Source organism: Mus musculus, chromosome 18, assembly GCF_000001635.26.
Source record: "Mus musculus strain C57BL/6J chromosome 18, GRCm38.p6 C57BL/6J".
NCBI lineage: Eukaryota > Metazoa > Chordata > Mammalia > Rodentia > Muridae > Mus > Mus musculus.
In genome coordinates this window covers 35243753-35261568 of record NC_000084.6, presented here as the reverse complement: position 1 = coordinate 35261568, position 17816 = coordinate 35243753, and the positions used below count along the sequence as shown (strand labels likewise).

General features: G+C 48.4%; 1 protein-coding gene across 3 annotated transcripts in view; it reads right to left on the bottom strand.

Annotated features, from left to right (window-relative positions):
• Positions 1-6792: 6792 nt before the first annotated feature.
• Ctnna1 (catenin (cadherin associated protein), alpha 1) overlaps positions 6793-17816 on the bottom strand; it is a 135875-nt gene continuing 124851 nt past the window's right edge. For 2 of the 3 annotated variants that reach the window (XM_030250299.1, NM_009818.1), the window contains 7 exons: positions 17414-17614; positions 16721-16872; positions 11757-11867; positions 10542-10723; positions 10298-10403; positions 8819-8953; positions 6794-7964 (listed from right to left, as the gene is read on the bottom strand). In XM_030250299.1, the coding sequence (XP_030106159.1) occupies positions 7677-7964; positions 8819-8953; positions 10298-10403; positions 10542-10723; positions 11757-11867; positions 16721-16872; positions 17414-17614 (1175 nt within the window). In that variant the 3' untranslated portion in view covers positions 6794-7676. Of the gene's footprint in view, positions 7965-8818; positions 8954-10297; positions 10404-10541; positions 10724-11756; positions 11868-16720; positions 16873-17413; positions 17615-17816 lie in introns of all 3 variants that reach the window. The other variant, XM_006525548.4, reaches the window with a different exon arrangement.

Below are 17816 nucleotides of genomic sequence, written 5' to 3'. Positions count from 1 at the left end.
TCTACATAGTGAGTTCCAGGACAGCTTATGTGGAAAGATTTTGTCTGCAGATAAATAAGATAGGTAGGTAGGTAGATGATAGATAGATAGATAGATAGATAGATAGATAAATAGATAGATAGACAGACAGACAGATAGACAGATAGACAGATAGACATAAATATAGATCAATGAATCAGACCCACACAAATCGCTCCCCCTATGGTCAGGGCTGACTTTCCAGACCCCAGAGTAGGCCTGAAACACAGATCCTGCCTAACTCTAACCTGATTTTCCTTTTCTAGCTGGTGCTTTCCTAAGTAGACCAGGCTGGCCTTGAACTCACAGATGTGCCTGTCTCTGTCTCAGGTGCACGTGTGCTCTGTACCTGTAACTTACAACGTTGAGACATAATAACGGAATGAGAAGAACTTTTATTTTCCTCCATATTTCTTGGGAAGAGGATTCGTTCCTACTGCAGATCATAGCACATTCGGCAAGTGGCTTTTCCTTCCCTGAGAATGGCCTTTTGTGAGAGAGCTTGGCAGAGCTTCTCCACCATCTACTCTTGCACCTTGAAGCTGTTACTAAGTAAAAATAAGTGTTACTTGAATATTAGTGCTTCACTACCTTGGCTGGGTCCCTCTGATAGCCAAGATGACTAGTAAGTCACTCATGGGCAGGTGGCAGACGCAGTGTGGATCACTGGATGAAGGGGCCGATGCTCACTGCAGCAGAAGAGAGCTGAACAGGAGTTTCTATCGCCCTAGACAGGCATGCAACTTGAAGCTTATGAAATGTTAATCTCTATAATTTTCCATTTAATTTTGGATCACGGTTGACCAAGGGTAACTAAAGCAGAGAAGGAGCAAAACTAACCAAGGAGGGCTTACTCAGGTGATCTTGTTGAGACAGGTTCTCTCTTACAATACCCTGGATGTCCTTGAAATCAGAGGTCCGCCTGCCTCTACCTCCCCAGTGCTGGTATTAAAGGTGTGTGCCACCGTACCCAGCTGATTTTTGACAAAGGTGCAAACGTGGAGGAAAGACTGTCTTGCCAATAAATGGTGTTGTAGCAGTTGGACCTCTGTGGACCCCTGTACCTCATGACTAATACACAATTCGGCTTTAGATCAATCACAGACTTAAATCTGAATCTTTTATAAGAAAATAGGAGGCAAATCTTTGTGATCTAGAGTCAGGCAGTGTTCTTAGATTTAACACTGGACTTACCATCCAGAAATGTAAAACCTCACAAATTGGACTGAAACGCTCCTGCTAAGAAATTAAGAAAATAAAAAGCTACAAACTAAAATCTTTTGCAAATCTCATATTTAACAAAGAGTTTGGGGGCTGGAGAGATGGCTCAGCAGTTAAGAGCGCCGACTGCTCTTCCGGAGATCCTGGGTTCAAATCCCAGCACCCACATGGTGGCTCACAACTATCCGTAATGACATCTGACGCTCCTCTGGTGTGTCTGAAGAAAGCTACAGTGTACTTATATATAGTAATACATAAATGCTTTAAAAAAGAAATCTTGCCTTCTATAATTTAAAAACAAAAACAAAAACAAAAAAAAAGGGTTTGAATTTATAATATTTAAGGAATTTTCAAAGCCCATCTGTAGAGTCAACCCAATAAAAGACAAGATTAGGAACGACATGTCACCAACGACACACAGATGGCTAAGAAGCATGCGGGCTTGCTCAGCATCCTGGTTGTTAGAGAAATGCATATAAACCCACAATAAGATACCACCACACACCTACACCCACCCACCTACACCCACACACCTACACCCACACACCTACACCCACACACCTACCCCACACAGCCCGGGGATGCCAGTGCCAGAGACAAATCAGCTGGGTGCTTACTGCCGCTGGCAAATGCAAGGCTGGTCAGGAACAGTCTGCAAATCTTTTGCAGGGGTTCATGATGTATTACAGAACACAGCCTTCTTCTAGGTGTTTACTTTGAGATAAGCAAAAAAATCTGTTTATACAGAAGTCGGTGTTCAAATGCTTATATAAAAATGTATGTTTTAAAAACAAAATTAGAAACAGTTTCAGTGTCGCTCATAAAAGTGAGGGGCTGTGCACCTCTAATGGAATACTACTCACTACTGAAAACGGAATACTACTCACTACTGAAAACAGCAAGGACGGCCATGAGGGTGCACATGTCCCAAAGGCCCTGTGTTCCTTGAGATGCACTGTGCAAATATCACAGACGGGGTCCATTTCTACAGAGGCAGCACTAGAGGGGAAGTGTGTGTCGGAACTATCTTGTGATACCACAGAGTGTATAGCTTTCCTGGGTCATCAGAAAGAGTATGTTTTTATTACATGCAAATTCCAACCTAATTTATATTTTACAGTTTTTAAATTTTATTTTATGTATGTGGATGTTTCGCCTGCATGTATGTCTGTGATTAATGTGTATGTCTGGTACCTGCTGAGGTTAAAAAAATGTGTGTTGGATCCCTGAATCTAGAGTTACATATGTCTGTGAGCCACCATGTGGGAACTGGGAATTGCACCCCAAGTGCTCATAACCACTGAGCCACTTCTCCGGCCCCGCCCCAACTTACATTTTTAAGAAGGAAGCGCTTCAGTCCACTGCTGGGTTCCCCATGCTGCGCTCCGGGGGCTGTCCTTTTCCCCAGCTCTGGTTCAGGACTGCAGTCAGCGTGGGACAGTCATCTGACATGGTGGCAGAATCTAGACCAGAGGAACCAGACACTCCATAGATGGAAGCTAGACTTGTAGGTAAGTGAAGATGCCAGACACAGTGGCTCGGTTAAAGTTTAAGGTCAGCCTGGTTTACATAGTGAGTGCCAGGCCATCTTGGGCCACAGAGTGAGAGCATCTCAAAATGTCATAAAGTAGGCCAGGCAATGTTAATGCCATTAACAGTATGTGTGAGTGCTGTGGTGACAGTCGCACAGGAACTGGAGGAGCCGTTCTATAGTATCTGACATGGTCCGATCCGCAGCAAACAGGCGGGGCGCTAGCATTATCCCTCAGGTGAGCAGAAGTGTCAGAAACATTCATGTCATCTGCTGGCGGCTGTGGGGCAAGAGTGCAGCAGAAGCTGGTGCAGGCTCCTGTGAGAGTCTCCTCAGTGGCAGTGACAGGCCAGGCCTTACTGCTTGTAAACGGTGAGGAGTGGAGAGGTGTGGCCTCCTCGCCCCAGCCTGGAAAGCCTGTTTCTGAACATTTCAGCAGCACGCACTGTTTGGGTGCCACAGGCCTGGAGGCTGCCATGTCGGGACAGATAGGAAGAGCAGAACCCAGAGCTGAGCCCCGCACCATGGCAACACCACAGGTATCAAGAATAAGTTGAGAAAAAAAAAAAAATCAGGCATCTGAAGGCTATGAGACCGGAAAAGTCTAGCGAAGGCTTCCTGCCCACCTAAAGCTCATGGGATGCCTGGGACCTGGGGATGCTGGAGTAACTCGACCTTGACATTGGTGTTGGAGTTGCTTGGTGCCAGGTGAGTTGGATGGCGGGCCTTGCCTCCCTCTCTCTGCATATTCTTCCTCAGTCTGAGGACTCAAGAGATAAAAGATAACTGCAGAGGTATGGGGCAGAATGAGGACTCTGGTGTGGTCATCATAGCAATTCCTTCCTGGAGAGGTGGCCCTGGCCCATGTGGAAGGTTCATTTTAGGCTTAGAAGCTCTGAGCAGTGGGTGTTACAGAGGCTGAGGTGGGGACCAGGGCACAAAACATAGGAGGTAATTAGGAAAGCCAGAGCCAGTCTATGGAATGCAGACCCTGTCAGTAAGAGGACCTGGATGTTCTGCAATCATTGTGTGGGGTAGTCAAGGGAGCAGGCCATAACAGAAGAGTAGCCTGACAGGCTAGTGAGGTGACACATACTATGGAAACTTCTGTCACCTGGTTGAGAGGAGCAGTCTTTCTGACCCAGCTCAGGAATAAGACAAAGCAGGAGGGGGGTGCAGTGCACTATCCTGAGGGATGTGTAGGGGCAGGGATCGATCCCTCCTTGGGATCTTTGCAAAGTCCCCACACACTGAGTCTCGTCTTGCATGCTCTGTGTGGAATCACAAGATCTGTAGGACAAAGTGTTTCAAGATTTTTGGTCTGGGCTTCTTTAGTTGCTAGCTTTCTACTAAAAACTCCAATATTTTCATAGAGAACACAGCCAAGACAATCCCTAGCACAGGAAGTGACAGGCATGGGAAAGATGGGCTCCCAGACAGCAGTATGTGGATGCAGATGGGATGGCCCAGTCTCAGACACAAGGCTTCGAGTGCACAGGCTGAAAAAGGGCTTGATATATGTGGTAGCTCTGGCAGGGATGCAGGCAGTGAGGCCTGAGCTGCTGCAGTGGCAGTGGCAGAGCTGGGAAGCAGACTGAACATGTGGGGGCTGGGGACTGACCTACTGGGGTGTGGGCAGGAGGGAGCAGATGAAATGTGTGAGGGCAGATGTGTGGAGCCTGAACCAGGGAAATGATGGGCTGGTGGCAGTGTGGTTGGAAGCAAGGGTTCTTCCTCTTCCAGTCCCTGTCACAGTGCTGAGAAGGGTGCAGAAAAGGGACCAGAAACCCCAGTCACAAAGGCAAATTTCTTATGTTTTGCTGAAAAGCACAGGGCCTGAAGAAGGAACTTGGTTAAGCCTGGGAAGCAATTCTGTTGGTACAAAGCCAAAGGTCACAGGTGCTGCCAACCTAAGTGCAGGGCCCAATCCAAGGCTGAGGCTCCAGCGCAGGCGTGAAGGCACCGTGCACACTTCACTGCCAAGGTGAAGATCGACGAATTAGTGTTGGTGTGACTCTCCACATAACTGCAGATGGTTGGTGGCCTGTGCTGTCTTTACAAATAGACTTGAGGCAAGATCTCTCTTAAAAACTGGAAGTCTGATGCTGGGCGGTGGTGGCACACGCCTTTAATCCCAGCACTTGGGAGGCAGAGGCAGAGGCAGAGGCAGGTGGATTTCTGAGTTCGAGGCCAGCCTGGTCTACAAAGTGAGTTCCAGGACAGCCAGGGCTACACAGAGAAACCCTGTCTTGAAAAACCAAAATAAACAAAAAACAAAACAAAATGCCCCCAAACCAAAAAACCCGTTAGTCTGGTGGTGCCAGTGATGGGCTATCTCCCTAGGTACACGTGCAACAAGTGACCTGGTCTTGGTCATTCAAACAAGACGTGTATGAACAAGTGTGAAAGAGAGCACCAAGTCCCTGGGGATGTGAACTCCACCCAAGAACGGGCAGCACACAGGCCAAATCAGGAAGCACTTGGCAGGCCGACCCCTAGCACTTGCTAGGTATACGTGCAGATTGTTGGACGATGGGGAGGCCGGTGCGGAGAAGCAGCCAGAGCCATTTAAGGACTTTGGCTTCTGTGATGTGAAATCACTTGCAGATTTGTGCTCACTTGGGCAGGTTGGCTGGCTGCTGTGGAGGGGGAAGGAGGGGCAAGGAGGGGCGGGAGATGCTGTTAATGGGCAGCCCACTACCCAATGCATGCACATAGGTACAAGTCACTAGCACACTACCCAATGCATGCACACAGGTACGAGTCACTAGCCCACTACCCAATGCATGCACACAGGTACGAGTCACTAGCACAGTACCCAATGCATGCACACAGGTACGAGTCACTAGCACAGTACCCAATGCATGCACACAGGTACGAGTCACTAGCACAGTACCCAATGCATGCACACAGGTACGAGTCACTAGCACAGTACCCAATGCATGCACATAGGTACAAGTCACTAGCACAGTACCCAATGCATGCACATAGTTACAAGTCACTAGCACAGTACCCAATGCATGCACACAGGTACGAGTCACTAGCACAGTACCCAATGCATGCACATAGGTACGAGTCACTAGCACAGTACCCAATGCATGCACACAGGTACGAGTCACTAGCACAGTACCCAATGCATGCACACAGGTACGAGTCACTAGCACAGTACCCAATGCATGCACATAGGTACAAGTCACTAGCACACTACAGCAGGGATAGTGGGGAATGGCTTTTGAGAGAGCACTAGACCACTCTGGGGAAGGTAGCTGTCACGCTGAGTTTCTCTATGGAAGCACCCATGTGACAAGAAACTAGGCCTGGCCGTGGCAGGCTCTGGCAGCACAGCAGCCCAACAAGCCTCAGTCTCGGCCTGCAGGCCGCTGCCAAGCTGGGGGACATTTGCTAAGAAGTAATGTCCCCACTTGGGCCATGGGGAAATGTGCAGAGGTGGTCACAAGTTAGAGACCTTGCATGCATTTTAAAGTAGCCTTATTATTTAGCTAGAAAATAATGTGGCTGGTAATACCAGCAAGGTGGAGAACGGAGGGGGGCTTTAGGCATGGAGAGCGAGACAGCAGGACACCTCTGGCCAGAGGGAACATCTCAGAGCATCAAACTTAATAGCAGAGCGCCAATAACAAACCAGCGACAGTCACTGAAAGCCTGTGGAAGGCAGGCGCCTTGACAAGGGGCAAGAGAAGAGCTGACTGAAATGGCAGAACAGAATCTAGGGAGGTGACAAGGGCCACAGCCATCTTTCTAGGGAGTTCCGAGAGGGCATTTCTAGTAGGAAGGCCCAGGAGATGAGGCTACGGAATGGAACCCGCCATGCTCACGCTGCTGGGACTGGGGTACTGAACGGGACCTGACCCTTCCTGGGTGGCAAGAGCCTGAAAGGTCCTCCTTAGAGACACAGTCACTGTCCCTCCCTCCTTCCCTCCCTAGGCAACCGTCCTGGCAGAGGGGCATAGAGCACAAGTCTGCTCCTTCTTGAAGGCAAAGAACGACTTCTGCTTCTTAGACTTGGTTCTTAATGGACTTTATTGGGAAAATTAGTGTAAAAAACAGACAGATTCATAAAATTTAAATAAGACAGTAAAATCTCATCTCGTAGCTATGGTGATTGCTGTAGTAGTCACAAACACGGTGCGTCTAAGTATTGCCTAAGCAAACCCTATGCAGTCATCAGGCTTCTTTGCTGGCCCAAAGCAGGAAACACTGCGACGATTAGAAATGAGCCCGATGGTGAATTTGCATTTCAAGCTGGAATAACAGGGAAGCATGTTCTGATTACAGCATCACAACACACGAGCCCGAATAAAGCAACTCCATTAATGTTCTGCAGCAGAGTCCATTAGTAACTGTAGCCATGCGTCATAATTCCCCTTCTGCTTCATAAAGAAAGCAATCAACTTCCTGGGTACTGTGTTATATTTTATTGTCTCCTATAGTTTATTCCTCAGAAGAGGTTTCTGGTACCTTCCTTCTCCAGACCGTCTAAGGTGCCCTGTGATTTACACTGGGCCACCCTTGGTCATTTAATTCCATCTGCCCAACAGTAGGGCTAAAAAGCAACCTCTCCCCTCAGGCGCTCACCCCTACCTAGAAAGCAGGCACTTCAGCCTACTCAGAAATGTGACCAAGAAGTTAATGTGGTACTCTTTGGTTACAGAACTGTTATTTTCATTAAACTTATAAAAATATAGCTAGAAATATATTTTTGAATTCTAAAAGCTTTTTTTTTCTAACCAGCTTTAACACAAACATGTCCTTGCAAAATTCACCACCTGGTTGAGTCTGAAATCTGCTACCTCCCTGTGGAATAAGACAGTGTTCTCTACTTAGCAAATACATTTGAGTGAAGCATGTGACTGGTTTTTTTCAGAACCCCATGGGCTGTGCAGGCTCAGATGCTGTCCATGGCTTTGAACTCGCTCAGGGCCTGCACTGGGTTCACGTGTTTCTTCTGAGAAGCTCGTTTAATCTTGGTCTGCGTCTCATCCTGCTTCTCTCTCTTCACCAACGGCTTCTTCTCAGGGGCCTTCATCTTCCATGACACAGCAGGAAGGTTCAAGGAAGCCATCCCCTGTGACTTCTGGTATTTGGTGGAAGCCACGTAGGACGCCTTCACTGTCTGCACAACAGCATTCATCAAGTTCTTGGCCGCCTGGATCAGGGACATGGCGCTGTCCACCTACAAGGAACAGATGAGTAGTGACAAGCTGGGTTAGACCCCTGCATGCATGCAGGCCTGGCCCCACCAACCAGAGCCTCATCTCCTTAAGAGCAAGGGGTTGCCATAGCACTGGGTGGAGCCCCGTACTGCTCAGACAAGGGCAACTCTTATCCATGTAGCTGAAAATACTTGCTTTTGAAAAGACATGGTGACAACACATAAAATCCCCTCACCACCCCCATGTCCTCAGAGTGGGAGATTTCTTGATGGGGCCGAGCAGCTAAGGCTGGGTAGCACTGGCACCGTGGACAGTGGCAGGGAAGACTTGACATCAGGTCACTTCCTGGCAATACAGAAAGAACTCCCAACTCTGTGGACTTCAGGTTTGAGGTCTTGGTCCCATTGGGAAGTATGGAGACATACTCTCCACAGACCTAGAGAAATGTCTCCTCCTCAGGAACTACGACCTGATGATCTGCTCCAACCCAGCTCTGTGGGCAGAAACCGAGAAAGCAGCGGGCATAGCTCTAGTTGGTAATTGCTGAGTAGAGTTAATTACTCTTTGTGGGGTAGGGGTGGTATAAAAACACCCTTTTCCAAAGAACAGCTAGCAAAAGAAAGAGATTAGGCTTGGTAATAGTTCCAGCTGTCACCGGACCACATCAACCATGCCATGCTAAAGAGGCATAGTTTAGCAGAGATGGTGTGTGGCTGGTGGGCTCCAGGAACCAAGACGGGCCTTGTAGCTTCTGCTTCCAACACTTCCCACGTCTGGAGAAAGTGGACAATGTGTAGGGACAAAAGTCTACTTCTGCTACAGACATGGCTCAGCACACCCCGACTGGCCAGTGCGCCTCATTACTGACACTTACCCCAGAGACGACCAGCTCTCCACCAAGGTTCTGTACTTCAGCCTTGACTTTGCTGCAGATGTTGAGCTGGTGGCAGTAGAGAGCGATGCGCTGAAGGTAGGCCAGCAGGTCCTGCTTGCATGCCGAGTCTGGGCACTGATGGGACAGGAAGCTCAGCACTGAGTACTCCCAGCCCCAGAGACAATCCCTGCTCCCAGGGTTGTTTCTCAAAGGCTCCCTCTGGGTAGAGCATGCTCCCCCCACCCCCCAGGAGCAGCAGGCAGAGAGCGGGGAGATGTCCATTTTCTAGGTTACTATACCCCAGGCCTCATAGAGCCCCCTCCTGCAGCACTGCATGGCGTATGCAGCGAACAATTTCTGAGCCTTCCACTCAGTAACTCAGGGCCACTCAGCAACTACTGCACTAAGGCCTAGGTTTCCACCCCAGGGGAGAAGCTCGTGGCCCCATAGTGTAAGAGAAAGCATCAGTGAGCAAGGGCCTGGTCATACAGAAAGACAATGCTCTGAGCTATGTAAACTAAGCCAGTAATTCATCGCCTAAGGCGCTGTCTGCTCAGGCAGGTGCACACACAGGATAAACCTGGATAACAGACGCTCGCTTTGGTCACATGTGATTCCCAAGACTGCTCTGTGGCCGGGTGTTCAGGCTCCTACTCTCCAGTGTTTACAACAGATACTTGCTTCCAATGAGGTGGAGGGGAGGGAGAAGCACCCTGGTATAAAATAGGGCCTAGATACTCCGTGCTGAAGGCTTTGCATTTTTTCTAAGCTGGCACTGAAGCAGGACAGATTCCAGTCTGATTTGCATTTGATGATGACAGTACTGATGGCTGTGTGCAGAATAGAGGAAAGAATAGGCCACAGAGGTCCAAGCAGGTAAGAGATCAATGGAGCTACTAATTTCAGACAGGAAGAACAGGTGTTGTCAAAATACACTGTCCACATGGCTTTTTACTGGGTGGTCAAGAATGACTGCCAAATGTTGGTTTGAGTAATGAGGGACAGATGTCACCCATCCTGCAGCCTGGATGACACAGTAAGCTTGGATAACTTGCAAAACACACAACTCCAGAAAAAAGCCACAGGAAAGTGCTGCGAGGCTTCCTGGAGGTAGGAAGAGAGAAGCTGTCCCCAGCTAGACGCATTTGCGTGTAACCTCGCCCAGAGCTCCCAATCCCACAGAAGCCCCAGCAAGAGGCTCTGATACATCCGTTCCCGAGGGGCAGGGACGACAGAGTCTGCTTCTGCCCAAAACTACAAACAAACCCAGAAGGGGTTGGTCTTAAGGATGAAATGATGTAAAGTTTAGGATAAACAGACCCAACTCCAGAGACTTGTCAAATAGGAGTTGAGAAATCCTTAGGAACGTTATGCTGGGATTAATCAAGTAGGTTAGAGCAGTTTTCAAAGTGAGCCACAGCCCGTGAGAATGCTCATGAACAGCTTCCTCAGCCACAGGCCACACAGAGTGTCACTCACATGGTCTGCGATGGTCCGGCCGAGCTTGTCCATCCTGGATCCCGCCTCCGCAATTTTCTTGGCAGCACTGATCACGTCAGAGGTGTTTTTGAGTGGACCTTTGCCTCTGAAAAGAGAACAGGGTCCCTGTCTATGAATCCTTTCTTGGTTGGAGGTAAGTGGAGAAAAGAGGACTACAAAGCATCAGGGCCCTGGGCAAGTCCTCAGCCTCTCTCTGCAGGCTGCAGGGGTGGGCTCTGCTCACCGGGTGAAGTCGGTCATCTCCATCATGATCATGCACATCTGCTTGGCCAGCACAATGATGTCATTGCCACTGTCATCCCACTTGGACACTTCAGCATCCAGCTTGCTCTTCTCTTCCTGGAAACTGGCCACCTGTTCTGCAATCTTTGCTTTTTGCTCCTGAGGAAGCTGAGCCATGATCGCCTACAATCACAAGCCACACCAACTATGAGGTTCTCACAGTGCATTAGCCAGGAAGCCTTCTAGCAGCGATCTACAACACAGGTGGATAATACTTTAATGGCTTCATTTTGCCCAAAGGGCTATTTTCTCATTTTGTAGGAGTTTACTGCAGCCTGAATTCCAGACCCATTTTCAAAATCATGTCTGAATGTGGCGGGAACAGTATGGAGGCTAACTTGCAGCTTCATTGCCACAGCTGTGTGGGTCTGACCCACTCCTTTAAAAGTTTCAAGTTTGCTGCTGTCTGTGACAACAGGAGAGGATGAATGGGTGGGATTCCTGTTGGGGCCCTCAACAGACATTTCCAAGTTTGGAATGTCCAGCAAAGGTGGTCAGAGCATCTGCTGAGGCCATCACCTCCTCTAACTACCAAGCAGCACACTGGAGACAGCAGCAATTCAAGCCCACAGGCTCCATCCTAACTCTCCCAGTGCTCAGGACCCAGGAAGGTCTACAGCAGGAACACGCTCTGAGATAGATCTCCATGGAGTGAGAAAATAGACTCCCTAGAGACATCTCGGCATCCTTCCAGCACGGATTGAATTGGTGAATTGAAGATGTAATGACCACAATGTGACAGTGGTGAATGGTCTTCTTGGATGCACTTGTGGGTCTGTTGTTGTTGTAGGTTTAAAGGCCCATGAATTTAAGAGCACATTCCTACAGTTATCAGGGCAACAAGCAGAAGCATTGCAAAATCATTTTTAGCAAACGTAACCCTGACTAGACCCTCACTCTTTCCTGACTCAGGGGGCACCATAAACCGCAGCCCAGCGTACAGCTGTGGACCTGGGCTCTCACCTAGGCCTAGCTGAGGGCTGTTTTGTAGGAAGCCACAAGTTACTAGCAGCTGCCATGACTGAGGATTTTAGCTGTACTCCACAGGAAAAAAAGGATCAGAAAATGGCATTCTGAACACCCTAGAAAAGAGCCAGGCCTAAGTGCCACAGAGCCTTTCCCAAACAAGTCAGAGGACCAAGGGCCATGTCCTTACCCGGGCGCTCTGGCCAGCTATCAGCTGGTCATCTTCTGTCTGGACACTGGTCCTGCTTCTGACATCAAAGTCTTCAGTCTCGAAGTCAGAGTCGTCCAACTCCTCGGGGGTCTGCAGCCAAACAAAGACCATGAATCAGTCAGCCCACGCTTCCGGCTGAGGGAGAGCCCTTAGCCTGCAGTACAGAGGCCAGGGTGCAGCCTCTGGTCACCAGAGCAGTGTGTCAGCCTCCTCACCCTCTCTGTAAAGAAAGCTCTTCACATAGGACTTAGGGTTCAGGCTGACCTCTGAATCAATCATAACGAAGATTTCAGTTTTAATACAATTCCCCAACGAATCTACAAATGCACATGAAGGTAAAAACCATCCTTGGACAAAAGTTTTTAAAGAAGAGATGTTTTTACCCAACATCAAGCAATTCCATAAATGCTTACTTTATGACAACAAGAACATGACATAAATTAATGCTGGGCTTTCTCTTTGGGTGCCAAAGGCTATTTTGAGGAATAAAAAAACAATGTGTTATCCCTAAAGTCTAATTTTATTTTTATCAAAGGACAAGAGAATATAGCAGAGGAGACTTCAGTACATATCAAAGACCAAAGGGGCTGGCAGCTGTAGTCCCCTGCAGCAGTTATTAGGTAAAAATCCTATTTGGCACAGGTGACCAGCCTCCTGCTTAGCCTCTGACTTGAAACAGTTATCAGGAAGAACCGGCAGGCATGAAGAACAGCTGGGGTTGGCGTTGGCCCAGATGGCTGGCCTGTGTCACGGGGCAGCGAGGCCTCATCTCTGGGGTCTTATGAGAAGCACTGAGGAAATGGCATGGGTCTGACGGGTGAAGGTTGGGTCTGCCCGAGAGAAGTGAGCCTGGTACTGGGGAAGATCACAGGTACTACAGAGTCACAGAGATCCTGTCAGTGTGTGACTCTGAGCTCAGCCACAGACTGCTGTGTGCTAGGTCCAAGGAGCTTTCCAGAGCAGCAGCCAACATTGCTTCCTTCCCAGAGCCTAGCTGGGTCCTAAGAATCGTTCTTGCCAAGAAAGGGAGCTCTTCTCTTTTCTCCACTCACTCACTCACTCACTCACTCACTCACTCACTCACTCACTCACTCACTCACCTATTCTAACAGTGAACAGAAGTAATGGGCAAAGAACGAGTAAACTATATGGCTTACTACAAAGTGGTCAGCACAATAAACAGCCGTCATAGTGACTGGAAACAGGCAACGGTTTTGTGAGACAGTGGGAACATGCAGGTGGAGAGTGTGGGTAAACTGAGGTAAAAGAACAACTTAGCTTGCTGGCTGAGCTAAGAGAGTGTGGAAGAGCTGTTCAGTGACTGAGGCTGGGGCTGGTGTGGATGCCCTGGGCTAAGAGACTTCAGGCAGAGGGATGATATGCCGAGCCTTACACCAGGGCGGGATGCCTGAGTAGGTCAAGGCATGTGTTGCCAAGCCCGAGAACCTGAGTTCAATCCCTGGGGCCCACATGGTAGAAGGAGAGGACTGACTTCCACAAGGTGTCCTCTGGTCTCCATACATGTGCACATGAAAATAATGTACTTTAAAAAGAAAACCAAGACCTGAGGGGCTGAGTGAAAAGTAGCATGTGGGGCCAATCAAAGACATGGCAGCCTAGAGGACTAGTGAGAAGAACTCTGTATGCATGTACCATGTACACATACGTACATGTGCCCTGTGCACACATGTGCATGCTGAGGATGGATTCCTGGCTCAGGTTAATGAATACTTGGCTTTATCACTGAGACTCATTTCCCAAGAAAACCAAGATGACTGTGATGGGTCAGTGATGGCGTGCGTACATGCTAACGCTAACCTAATGCTAACCACCACCATCATCGTCAGTGAGCCCTATGCACGTGCTAAACTACACCACCATCTTCAAAGCTTCACTTCTGCCGGTTCCCTGCCAAGCCCACTTGAGCACTGAAGGCTGCCTTCCCTGAGAGTCTATCACTATACACAACCTGGAGGCCCAGGAGGAGAGGAAAGGCCTGCCATTCTTCATTCCAGCACAGAACTAAATATAGTAAGTAGCAGCCATTTATGTGTCAGGCCTGTGCTGGAAACACTGCCTGTTTATTTATTTCATCCAATGAAGCCATTAATGTTTTAAACATTTACTTTCTGTGTATGGGAGTTCTGCTTTCCTGCATGGTTGGTATCCCTGAAGGCTAGAAGAGCCTTGGGATGCCCGGGACTGAGTTACAGACGGTTCTGAGACACCAGGTGAGTGTTCAACCGCTCAAAAAACAGCCAGCGCTTTTAGTCACTGAGCCTTCACTCCAGCTCCCCAGTAACGCCATTGGGGGGGCGGTGGGGACACACATCAGAGAGATAGTGCCCAGACTGCTTCTTCAGAATGGTGCTCTTAGCCTGATCACCTCCTAGAAAAAACTATACAGCTCTGCTCCCAATGGCACCCAGCCAGAGAAGTAGAACTATGTGCATCGCTGGAGTATATGTAGCCTTGGCACCCATTAATACCATATTATAGCCACTAGCTGCCATTGATACTGCTAACCAGACTTTATTAGAGATAAAGTACTTCTGCTGTAGCTTGGAACTCTGAGGACAACTTGTAGGACTTAGTCTTCTCTAGCCATGTGGGTCCTAGGGATCATTCAGGTCACAAAGTTGGATAGCAGACACCTTTACCCACTAAAGGATCTTTGGTCCACTAGGGTTCTTCATTAGCTAGCCCTGGAAAGCCTGGAAGTCTTTGCTATCCTCCAACCACACCCACAACTATTCCTCTTTCCAGTGTGCTTAGGCAGATGGGCAGCTTTCCTGCCTCACCCAGAGAATGGTGGTCTTTCCTGAGTTTCCAATGCCTCATACAAAGTGGAAGCAATAGGCCTTTAACACGTTTCTAACTAACACTTTTGCTGGCTAGGTAGACAGGGTTAAAAAAATGGGATGGAGTCCCTGCCTACCACCTTGGAGGTTTGACTAGAAAACAAAGAAGGTATAAATGAAACTCAATTGACTGACCAAACCACACAACAGCGGGCAAAACTCAAGCAATGTAGGAGGTGGGAATCGTATTCCAAATGCCTGTTCTGAGGGGCCTGCAATGAATGGGGGAAGGGGTGGCGTAGGACTCAGGTAGGCCATGTCTTATATCTGTGGAGCAACATGTTCCCAAATGACAACGTGGTTAGCTTCTGCTGGCTAGATAGATAGGGCTAAAATGGCAGTTTGTGAGACTCAGGCTCAGGACCTGTTTGATGGAGGAACCTGCAGACTCAGAACCCCCTTGTTCACATGGAGGTCAAGCACTTTGTGCTGCTTTCTCTGGGGTGGGTCACATAAGCCCTAGTGGTAGAACTTCCACTTGGCCATGAGCCGTGGGACATCCTGAGGGCTGCCAATTGCCGGACTCTTTATCCTGAGCAGAGATTCTAACCTGCCTGGGTTTCCCTTCTAGGAGGGGAGCGTTCCTTTTGGCAGAAGCACTGTAACTTTACCTACCTTAAGAAAAAGTTCTCTGGGGCATATATCCAGAAGATGCCCCAACTGGTAAGAAGGACACATGCTCCACTATGTTCATAGCAGCCTTATTTATAATAGCCAGAAGCTGGAAGGAACCCAGATGCCCCTCAACAGAGGAATGGATACAGAAAATGTGGTACATCTACACAATGGAGTACTACTCAGCTATTAAAAAGAATGAATTTATGAAATTCCTAGCCAAATGGATGGACCTGGAGGGCATCATCCTGAGTGAGGTAACACATTCACAAAGGAACTCACACAATATGTACTCACTGATAAGTGGATATTAGCCCAAAACCTAGGATATCCAAGATATAAGATACAATTTCCTAAACACATGAAACTCAAGAAAAATGAAGACTGAAGTGTGGACACTATGCCCCTCCTTAGAAGTGGGAACAAAACACCCTTGGAAGGAGGTACAGAGACAAAGTTTGGAGCTGAGATAAAAAGATGGACCATGTAGAGACTGCCATATCCGGGGATCCATCCCATAATCAGCTTCCAAATGCTGACACCATTGCATACACTAGCAAGATTATGCTGAAAGGACCCTGATATAGCTGTCTCTTGTCAGAGTTATGCCTGGGCCTAGCAAACATAGAAGTGGATGCTCACAGTCGGCTATTGGATGGATCACATGGCCCCCAATGAAGGAGCTAGAGAAAGTACCCAAGAAGCTAAAGGGATCTGCAACCCTATAGGTGGAACAACATTATGAACTAACCAGTACCCCGGAGCTCTTGACTCTAGCTGCATATGTATCAAAAGATGGCCTAGGCGGCCATCACTGGAAAGAGAGGCCCATTGGACACGCAAACTTTATATGCCCCAGTACAGGGGAACGCCAGGGCCAAAAAAAAGGGGAGTGGGTGGGTAGGGGAGTGGGGATGGGTGGCTATGGGGGACTTTTGGTATAGCATTGGAAATGTAAATGAGCTAAATACCTAATAAAAAATGGAAAAAAAAAAAAAAGAAAAAGTTCTCTGAAACTTAAGACATCATTTTCTGTAGTTTCCCTGTAACTCTAACTATTCTATGATTATCCAACTAAATTCCCTAAATTAATTCATCAAGCCCAACTCATGTTAGATTCCTTTCTTTGGTCCATGTTTGGGTTCTCATTCTAAAAGCTCTTAGATTCATGGATTTAATATACTGCCACTGTATCTACTGAGTTCCAGAATAACACAATGATTAAGTTAGCAAATGATAAAAAAAGAAGCTGTTAAAATGTCTGGAAGGGCTGGGGAGATGGCTCAGCAGTCCAGAACACTGACTGCTCTTCCAGAGTCCTGAGTTCGATTCCCAGCAACCACATGGTGGCTCACAAGCATCTGTAATGGGATCTGATGTCCTCTTCTGGTGTGTCTGAAGACAGCAACAGTGGACTCATATATATAAATATATAAAACATAAAATGTGCAGAACATGGTTCTTCACCCTGATCATCAGCACTGCTTTCCGGATGTCCCGGATGCCGTCGTACACCAGACGGGAGGCGTCGATGAACTCATTCTCATCCATGGGCTGGGCCGGGTCCGAGCTGAGGGCTTCCACAGCTGCTTCCACCTGCTCAGTGAAGCGCGGCATGACTGCAGAGACAAGGAGGACAGGTCGCACTGCACAGATGCACTCCACCAACCTTCCCTGAATCCTTGGACGGACAGTCACGGTCATGACAAAGAGCCTCTGCTTCTCAAGGACCCAAGCATCTTCTCGGCAGACTCTGTGAACTAGGACTGTGGGGCTGAGAACTTGGAATGATGCTGATGACTTTGAGGCCTTACGAATGGGAACTACAGCAGGCTGGGGTAGTAGTTTACTGGTGAAGTGCTTCCCTACCATGTAAGAGGCTCTAGGTTCAATCCCTAACACTGCGGAGGAGGGGTTTGACCCCACTAGCAGGAGACAACGCACAAGTTTATCTCACATACATAAAAGGAATGTGCTGGTGAGCTGCCCAAGAGCCAACTTCCTCCTAGCACACTGAGCCAATCCATGTGTGCAAAAGTTGTGTGTGTGCAATCCCCAGTATTTGGAATGAAAGGACAGCCTGTCAGAGCCAGCCATGGTGGGGACCAGAGAAACCCTAGGTGCCTGTGGGGGTGGGTGGGTGGGAAACAGTCCTCAGACCTGTGTTGGAGAGGAGCTTGGTGGCTTCCAGAACCTTCTCTGTGTAAACTCCTGGCTCGTAGTTGTCCATCTCTGAGGTGACTACATGAATGACTCGGGCTGCCCGGCCTCGGATGGCACCGGCAGTGCGATCCAGCCCATCCACGTCTTTCTCTTGGAGAGCAATAACACACTTGTTCACATCTTCTAAAATGTGGTTCTCTGAGGACAAAAAGATGAATGAAGAATCAGGTCTACTGGAAGGTGGCATGGTAACACAGCATGTTCCAAGTTTTACATGAAGGAGCTAGGCACAGTGGCACACATTGGCATGCTAGCACTCAGAAGGGTGGGGCGTGAATCTAGAGTATGAACCAACTCTTACGCGTGTCCTCTGCCCTCCAGACATACCTCATGGCATGAG